This window comes from Nicotiana sylvestris, chromosome 3 (genome assembly GCF_000393655.2).
Source record: "Nicotiana sylvestris chromosome 3, ASM39365v2, whole genome shotgun sequence".
NCBI classification, from domain to species: domain Eukaryota; kingdom Viridiplantae; phylum Streptophyta; class Magnoliopsida; order Solanales; family Solanaceae; genus Nicotiana; species Nicotiana sylvestris.
Window position 1 is genome coordinate 57,740,523 of NC_091059.1, and position 9,527 is coordinate 57,750,049.

The 9,527-nt window shown below is 37.9% G+C and overlaps 1 protein-coding gene across 1 annotated transcript; it reads right to left on the minus strand.

The window, feature by feature from the left end:
* Positions 1-889: 889 nt before the first annotated feature.
* Positions 890-8,510, minus strand: LOC104237112 (DEAD-box ATP-dependent RNA helicase 3, chloroplastic). Its single transcript, XM_009791198.2, has 10 exons — positions 7,984-8,510; positions 6,539-6,675; positions 6,045-6,456; positions 5,673-5,771; positions 5,306-5,530; positions 3,572-3,949; positions 2,390-2,533; positions 2,153-2,248; positions 1,758-2,023; positions 890-1,488 (listed from the first exon to the last, which is right to left on the minus strand). The coding sequence occupies exons 1-10, from the start codon at positions 8,374-8,376 to the stop codon at positions 1,413-1,415; spliced, it is 2,226 nt and encodes a 741-aa protein (XP_009789500.1). The 5' UTR covers positions 8,377-8,510; the 3' UTR covers positions 890-1,412.
* Positions 8,511-9,527: the final 1,017 nt, after the last annotated feature.

Genomic DNA, 9,527 nt, shown 5'->3' on the forward strand with positions numbered 1-9,527 from the left:
AGGGGTAGGGTTGTTACATGGTGTTACTTTAGAGTTCTAATATTAAAGTTTTGAGTTTTAGATTTTTTATTTATTTTAACCTACAACAAGTGAACTTTTGTGTTTGAGGGTGTTTCAAGAGTCTTTGAAATAGCTTTAAACTTTAAATATTCTTGATACTTCTTTCTTCTTATGTGACTAAAAAAAGATGAGATTTTTGTTGGATTCGAGTGTCTCAAAGTCATTGAAATTAGTTAAAAGTATTGAACTTTAGAATCTTGATACTTGAGGGGTAACACAATAAATCATTCATTGGTATTGAAGAAAGAGCGAGAAACATAAGCCGGTTGTAAGAAGGCAGAAGAAATTTCAAAATGAAATATTTTTATTATTCTCTTAATTTATTGAGTTGTCGTTCTCTATTTAAGCAGAGTTCGAGGAATATTGAATAGAAAGAAACAATCTTTTGAAATTTTGCCGAGAATTGAGAGAAGAAAATAGAGATTTGTACGCATGAAGAAGGGAGCAAATATTTTTTCCTTGGGTAACGGTAGGATTGAGGGAGAAAAGGAAAGAAGGAAGATAAAATGTAATACCAAAAATGGTAGTAGGAAAGAAAGTAAAAAGGTCAAAAGAAAAAAAAAAAATCATGTATTCATCATTACATAATTGGCTTTTCATGCACATACTTAAAAAAGTATATATCATATCTCAACTAAATGTATAAAAAAATCATATATAAATACATATAAGGTGTTGTTTATAACTCCACGAAGCGCATCAAATTCCCTAGTTAATATTATAAAGAAAATTACATTTTACCTCTTTGATGGTCTACTTTTCAAGGGTCATTGCAGGATGAAAATGTCAGTTGATCAATGCTGGGAAAGGAGATTGATTTTTAACAAAATGAGAGATGAAAATGATTTTCGCTCATGCAGAAATAGAGGTTATTTAGTTCACTACCACAAGTACTAGTCCTACTACAATGCATCTTGCTTACAATATCAGAGCGCATCAACGTGCCAGCTCTTAACATGATACAAATTGGTAACACTCTGCAGTGCAACAAATTTCGACTGTAGGAGATTTATATCTTACACCTCATTCACCTACAATATCAATAAACTATAACGACTAGGAGAACATTACTGGAACGGAGTACCAAAAATACATAAGTTTGAAATATAGAAAATAAATCGATATGGCAAAAAATTCAACCGTCAGGAGGGCCATGTGAAGCTTTGAGGAGATGGTGCTGGAGGGAACAATCTAGGATCTTGCAGTTGGTCTGATGATATGCTGCTTCAGCATTATACTCCCATCTTTTTCACCTTCAGTGCTGGCTTTGTCAGGAAATAGGTCAGCATAAGATGTTCAGGGATGGCAGGAATTGTCACCCGGCAGGCAGGATGATGACGCAACCTACAGAACTAATAGTCCCTTTTGTTAGGGCATTCAGATGCTCGGTGACCACTGCGTCCACAACTGAAACATGCACCACCAAATCTGTAATAGAAACCAAAATGTTATCATGTTAGATCAAGTTTCATGGATGATGAAACTGTCAGCAATTGACAATGTAATGCTGATAATCCTTTCCTTCATACAATAATTCCAGCAAAAACTGTTTTTTTTTTATCTGGATTAATTCCCAGGACTAAGCTGACGATGCAATTCAAAAGAGGCAGTTGATGCAAGAAATAAAAAGAAATAAGATATATAATAGAAATAAAAAATCAAATCAAATTGTACGCACACGCATATGAGAAACAAACCTGTCTCTGCTTCCTCCAGATGAAGGCCTGCTAGTGCGCCTATCACCACCAATGAGCCAATCACTTCCTCCTCTTCTTGTTCGGCCACCTCGCGGCCTAAAGTCATTACCCCAATTATCATCATCATTGTCAGAGAATCGACCACTAGACAAACCCCGGGAATTTCTGCCTCTACGGTCCCTTAAACCTCCTCGTGCCCCCCGACTATTGCTTGAAAACTTCCCGTAGAAATCACTAGCTGGCCCATCATCTTGTAAAGCAGGTAACTGCAAGACACAGGATAGCAAAGATTACATCTTATCCTATCTCAGATTTAACAGTTAACAGCAAAGAAAAGTGTGTGCAGGATAAATCACATATACAAGTACCATAGTAAGAATCAAATTTAAGTTAACCTTAGTAATCTTGGAAATAGTATTTCCAGGTGGTAACTCCTGATTTAGTAGATCTGCTGCAATCTCCTCAGGAAGATCAAACACAGCCCCCTGAACCTGATATCAAAATACGTCAAATGGTTCTGGTTAGAGCAAAGACACTGAGAAGAGGATCAGAAGAAGAGACATCACATCTCCCTAGAGGCATCAGCAATGTGGAATATCAAGTAAAACTCATTAGCAAATTGGGTTACATACCCTTTCATCTGCAATTACGTGAATTTTGCCAACTTCATCAGCAGCGGGTGGATAAACATCAGCGAGGAAACCAGTAACCGATCTTGCCGACAGGAATCCTCTGGAATTTACAGAATCACGTGTCAGCTGCAATGTTGTCCACCCCTGCAGTGGAAATATGCTTGCTGATCACAAAATATGCAATGGGAGTTTTTTTTAAACGGAGGCATAAAAAAAAATTAAAAAACGGATCAAACTCTCCAGGTCATGCTTACTTAGATAGCAATTTTTGAGACCTCAACAAAAAGGAAGGGGGGAGGAGAGGGGGGGCAATTTGAAGATTAAAAAATTAAAAGCAGCATACATGATCTAGTTGGCACTGCTATCACAAATCAACTACGTAAGACTTTTGGGCAGTTGAATAGGTCAATTACATGGCGCATTTGCAGAGGCGGATCTAGGATTTCTAGTACATGGGTGCACTACTAAAAAAAGGAGGAAAAATACATTAAATGGGAATTGATCCATGTCCCTCTTAGTAAATAAATCAACCTTCAACTAAGTGCACCATTAATCCTTCTTGATGCATGGGTGCCACCAGTTAATATTATACCAATTGTATAAAATATGTACGTGCATAAAATATCTAATTTTGCGGAGAAACCATGGGTTCACGTGCCCCATAATTTCCCTATAAATTCGCCCCTGCGCATTTGCAGGCCATAGAACATAGCCAACTAACAAGGCCTGCCAAGTGGGCTTGCAGCAGTTACAACATTTTTGCACCACAATGAGGATATCATATGCAATTACCATGACAGCCCATGAGGGGGTTGGGACAAGGGAACACTGCCAAAACAGCTGATGAAAAGAGATTGGAGCAATATATATGCTGGAGGTGAGTGTCATCCATTCAGCACCTCACTTGCCCATTCAATTAGCCATTACAACTTACATGCAGAAGAAGCCATTCAGTCGGTAGCATAATGGATGGAGAAAGGAGGGAAAAAGGAAGTACGATCGGAACTTTTTAAGTGCTGATTAGCTCAATATGGGAGGCAGCCATTAAGATTTATCAATACACAAAAATACCTAATATGGGAGGCAACCATTAAGATCTATCAATACACATAAATACCTCATTAACGGAGGCAACCATTAAGCTTTATCAATCAACATAAATATCTCAATAGCTAGTCATACCTGCTCATGAGTTATTAGAGATCGAGAAGATGGCGGTTTGGAAAACCCACCCAAAAGAGCAAGTGCAGCAGCAAGGGCATTTACTCCTTGTTGCTCCATCAACTGTTGCGCAGTTGGAGTGAAATACTCAACAGATTCGGGATGAACACCATTAAGTGTAGCCACCACATGCTCAGCTGATGACTCCAAAACCTCTTTAACAGATGGAGGACTAACGAACTCAAATTTGCACCCAACATCACGTTCGAGAGATCTGACAGTTCGCCTTTGATTACCTGTGTACATCAGAATAGCATTGCCTTCTTTTCCAGCACGTCCTGTTCGACCAGAGCGATGAACAAAAGTCTCTGGATCATTGGGCAGTTCGTAATGGATTACCTAAATAAAAAAGTGGATATCCAAAGGGTTATTACTGTTAACTGATGCCCATATACAGAGCTTAGAATCACAGAAAATACAATGACCAAATAAATGCACTAAGTAGCACTTTTCAAGCAGAACAGATTCAAACAGTTAATTGCGGTCAGTAGCAAAAGATGGAGTATACAACAACAACAACTAAAAAAAACAGTTTAATCCCACAAGTGGGGTCTTGGGAGGGTAGTGTGTACGCAGACCTTATCCCTACTGGTAAAGGTAGAGAGGTTGTTTCCGGTAGAAGTAGCCAACACTTTCTTATCAATTAAACCCATAGTTGATTCAACCATAATGACAGAATCATCATGCATTGGTCAACTATATTGCAATTTTTCATTATTACACTGTTTCTATAATGATATAAGACCCTATAAATCTGATATTTCTCTCTATGTCTGTTTGGTCTTTTCAAATAATATTCCAAAACGGGTCTTTTTTAAACCCTACTCTCAAAACTGAAAATTACTATTAAAAGAATGGAGTCAAGTTGGAGAATCACAAGTTTAGATTACCCAGTAAAGGTTGAAATCTTACAAGAGGAAAAGATTTGATGCACTAGTTGATGGTTGGAGAGTGATGCAAGCTGTGAAGTTCTTTAGCGGAAGGAAAAGAGAACGTGAATTTGAGAGAGAGAGAAAAAACGTGTATTTTTAAGGTCTGAATGCCGTCAAGACTCTGTCACAGATATGAATCATTCAGACCCATTAAGAGATGTTAAAAAGTAAAAAATGAATGCAATTAATGGGCTGAGATCTGAACCATTCAGATTTAGACACCCATTAAGTGCAAACAAATGAGGCCCTTCTCCAAGATGTGCTTCAGAAGTCAGAAGGAAAAACATGAAATTTTTCGCAAGAAGAGGAAGCAGGGGGATGAGAACAAGGAAAAGAAGAATGAAAGAAGCAGAACAACAAGTTTGACTTTATCATACCAATGAAATACAATAACATTAGTGGTATGATTGATCACGGCCATTTTTCCTCCACATTGTCACCAGTATACTATATACAGCTTTAGGCTATTATGCAAACAGTCAAAACATGCAACAACCTATTAAGCAATAGATATGACAAAGTTTATTGTTTCATTTAATCCATGAAAGAGGTGTTACAAATGCACGCTTTCTAACAAAGACTATGGATTCTGGTATTTGCAGTTCACACTCCCAGCTATAAAATGTCATAAGAATTCCAATTTATAAACTCCTGAAATCTCAATTTTCTGATCACATAAACCGCACCATAAATAACAGAAGATAAAAACAATACATTCCAGTAGTTAAGGGGGATATATGTACATACAGCCATATGAACTTACTAAGTCAACATTCGGTATATCAAGACCACGAGATGCAACGTCAGTCGCAACTAGCACTGTGAATTTTCCTTGCCTAAACCCATTTAGAGTTCTTTCCCTCTGATGTTGAGAAATGTCGCCATGCAGTGCCTCAGAAGAAATGCTGTTTGATAATGCCATTGAGACCTCATCAGCATCTCGCTTTGTCTGTGTGAAAACAATTGTCTTTCCACCCTTTGCATAAACCTGAGAAATTGTTTAAAGCAAAACGTTGAGGCTCTGAGTGCTTGAGTACTATTGACGATTTATTTCGCACAATGATTGAGAACTGACACTCTGAAATCTGCATCAGTGAAAGAAAGCTAAGAAAATAGCTGTTAATACATACCGTAACAAGATCACTGAGTATGGTTCGTTTTGATGTTGCTGTAGTTAATAGAGCATAAAGCTTGATCCCCTCTGCCAGCTTTTCCTCTTGATCACCAACCTAAATGAGTAATTGAAATGAACGGAAGGGAACAACAGGTAAGACAACCACAGGGAAGAAAAGAAATTATATGTTTTCTTTTTAAATCTATATCAAAACCAAATATCCATAACTTCTTAGGAAAAGTAAAGAAATATAGTGAACATTTGCAATTCTAATCAGAAAACAACAACAATTTGCTATTAAAAAAGAACCAAGAGATCATTCAGGGGCACATCGCAATACTGCATATATCAAGATGATAAATAACGCTGAGAAAGAACAAAGGCTTACCAAGTCAATTGTCAAGGGATTGTTCAAATACTTCCTAGCCAGTTTCTTTACCCAGCCAGGCATGGTGGCCGAGAAAAGCATGCTCTGCCTCTGTGATGGAAGTTTTTCCAAAATAACTTCCACATCTTCCTCAAATCCAACTGCGAGCATTTGATCAGCCTCGTCGAGGACCAAATATTCCACCTCCCCCAGTTTCAAGGTGTTATTGTTTATTAGGTCAATAAGTCTACCTGGAGTTCCAACAACAACATCAACCCCACGGGTCAGTGCATTTTGCTGTGTAGCATAAGAAACACCTCCATATATGCAGACAGTGTTCAAGTATGGTGCCGACTCTTTCATTTCCTTCTCTACTTGCTTGGCTAACTCTCGAGTAGGTGCAAGTACCAGAATTTTGGGAAGCCGCCCACGCCTATAAGTTAAAAGAGCAAATAATCATACTTGTCAATAACTAGAATAACAAAAACTCTAACCACCATGCTAAAAACCTTTACCTCAGAGTATTTCTCATTTCTTCATCTCCACTAAGCTTTTTCAATACTGGAATACCAAAGGCAAGTGTCTTCCCTGTTCCTGTCTTTGCACGAGCAATTATATCCTGGCCTTCCAGTGCCGGCACTAGAACAGCTCTCTACATAGTAAGGACACATGATTTAGGTTAATCTATCTATATTTGCAGTAAAAAGGCTTACTTCGCCCACCTTTCGAAATTACAAGCTAACATTTAAAAGCGAGTTTTTAGCCAAAATTGTCCCTTATCTATGGGAGTATGTCTATTTTGTCCCTTAAATATACCATGAGCATCTTTAATCCCTTAAGTTTGATAAACTGGAGCATCTTTGGTTTGACTAACAAAAAGGGGTTTAAAAACTAACAGTGCCACCATCAGCTATCCCAGACGGTTTGGATGGGATTGGACATTGGATCAAACTTTGTCAAGACTTTCAGTGATGCCTTGGAGACTATTTAAACAGTGATCTGGATGGGACCAATGGGGGTGTTTGAATTTGACAAGTTTTCTGCTAGAACAGAGGTACCAATTTCCAATCTTTCATTCGTATTTGTTTACCACCTACTGAGCTTTATATTTTATTTTTTGATAACCGTAGCATCCGGGTCAGCTTGCATGCACCGCAACTAATTCCACGGGATACATGCTACCTCCCACCCGCAACAGGTACCAGGTAACTCAAGCTTGGACAAATGGGAAGCAATCACCTAGTGCCTTTTGTGTCCGCTGACCTGCTGAGCTTTATATAGAAAGCAAAAGTGAATACAACTAGTTTACGTGGCTTTTTAAAAGAAAAGGAAGATGAATAAGCGGGTTTGACACATCACTAAGTGCATTAACTTAGTATTTACTTATTATTCTAATCTTTTGGTGAGGGAGCAGTGTTAATGTTTGCGTATGTTGTTAGTGTTTTCCTTCAATTCTGATTATGTTGCTTCGGTAACTGAAGAGTAAAGAGAAAAGCATGTTAATGTAGTGATACGCAATTGCAAAGAAGCTTGCAGAACTTAGTGGGAAAGGAGCGACCACTATCATTGCAGGTGAAGAATGTGTTGCAGCTGTTGAACACCAATTATGAACCCTATTCGGTTAGTTGCAAATCTTTTGGTGTTTTACCTGGGACATGGGAAGCAACCATTAGTTTTAAGTTTTAACCCCTTTTTGTCCGTTAGACCAAAATGCTCCACTTTATCAAACGTAAGGGATTAAAGTGCTCGGGATATATTTAAGGGACAAAAATAGACCTAGTCACATAAATAAGGGACAATATTAGCCATCAATTACAAATCCGACCATTAGAATATCAAACAATAATTATAGCAATTATCTATATACTACAAAATGTTTTGACAAAGCAGCTGAACAAGAAGAAAATTTGGATAAAAAAATCAACTAAAGATGGGAGTAGAAAGGAAAAAGGAGTGGAACCTGAATAGGGAAAAGATGAGTAATTCCACGTTTCTCAAGAGAGTCAGCAAGTCTCTGAGGTAAACCCAGTTTAGAAATAGCAAGTTCATCCTCAGTTCCTGACTCATCATCATCCTCCACCTCAGACTCAGAATCGTATTCAGGTTCGCTGCTAACATTCAGAGAGTCTTTCCCAAAACCCCCAATTCCCTTGAACGCTTCTTCACTAAGAACTGAAGAATTTGGAGTTACCACAGCAGAAGCCACAAGAGAAGCATGTCTGAGACGAACATTAATAAAATGGGATTTTTCATTGGAGTAAGGAAGGGATAAAAGTGGGGTAGGGATAGGTCTTCGTGAAGGGTTGGTTTGGTATATGGAGGGGACTCCTATAATGGAAGAAGAACAGGCCATGGCTGGCTGAAGGGGATAAGGAGGAGTGAGGGAGGAAGAAGAAGATAGAATGAGGGAGAAAGTGGTGATGATAAGGGTGGAGAGAGCCGTTTATATGTAGAGTTTAGTTTAATATGAATGGTACTGCAATGTTCCACCGAGGACTCTGGATATTTTATTATTTTATCCCCCACTTCGGGGTTTTACTAATAGTGAATGCTTCCATAAACCCGACTGCCTACCCATTCACTTGTTAGTGGGCCGGTTCCGGTCTGGGCTTACTGAATAATTGGATAAATAAAGGATTTTTCACTTGTAACATTACTTATTGGGAATTTACCCGCCCATTAGTACAAAAATTGACCAATTCATAAAATATGGGATTTTTTATTTCTATATACTATTTGAAACTTTATTACTCTTAATGTTTAATTAATTATCCAGTATAAATAAGTTTTGTTGACAAAATATAAACAATCCACCGAGGGATATAGTTACAACTTTTTCCTTTTTTTCTCCTATTTTCTTTCCTTAGGTTTCCACTCATATTTTCTCACAAATCATCTTCTGATTTTTCAAAATCTGCTCGGTCATCTTTATGTACGCATTGTACTATTCATTCTGTCTGGTTTTTCATATACGAAGTTGGTTTCACTGTTTAGGCATATTAATTAAGCTACTTTTGAGATTGTTCACCTCAAGTTTCAATTGTAAGATATGTGTACGTAGCCCAAGTTTTTAAACTTGCAATTTTGCTCTTTCACCTCTTTGTCGCCCTCCCTCTGATTAAACTTTTTTCTCTGTGTGGATTCTTTAAAGAATGGATCATGTGTCTTGATCCTTTCTTTATTGTCACGATCCAAATCTATGGGCCGCAACGAGCACCCGTTACCTTACTTAACCGAATACCAACATAACATATCTTTTTTATTGTACTTTCATTGGCAAATGGGCCAAACGGGCCGTCATGAGCTAACCAGAATAAACATAGGGGAATACTCAATATAGGACGACCTAACCTGATATCAAAACTTATACATGTGATATACGGGCATATAAGGCCAACATGATCATTTGTAAACTCAAAACATAGGTCAGCAAGGCCATACAAGCATTCGTATACATGACATCTATCTACAAGACTCTAAGAGTACACACTTAACACAAAGGTC

What these genes read in the sequence shown, in the direction of transcription:
- LOC104237112 (XM_009791198.2), bottom strand. Translation starts at nt 8,376, where the DNA reads ATGGCCTGTTCTTCTTCCATTATAGGAGTCCCCTCCATATACCAAACC. An exon ending in CTCTAATAACTCATGAGCAG is followed by an intron (nt 2,534 to 3,571) that starts GTATGACTAGCT and finishes TTTCCACTGCAG; the next exon opens with GGGTGGACAACATTGCAGCT. An exon ending in ACGTAATTGCAGATGAAAGG is followed by an intron (nt 2,249 to 2,389) that starts GTATGTAACCCA and finishes TTTTGATATCAG; the next exon opens with GTTCAGGGGGCTGTGTTTGA.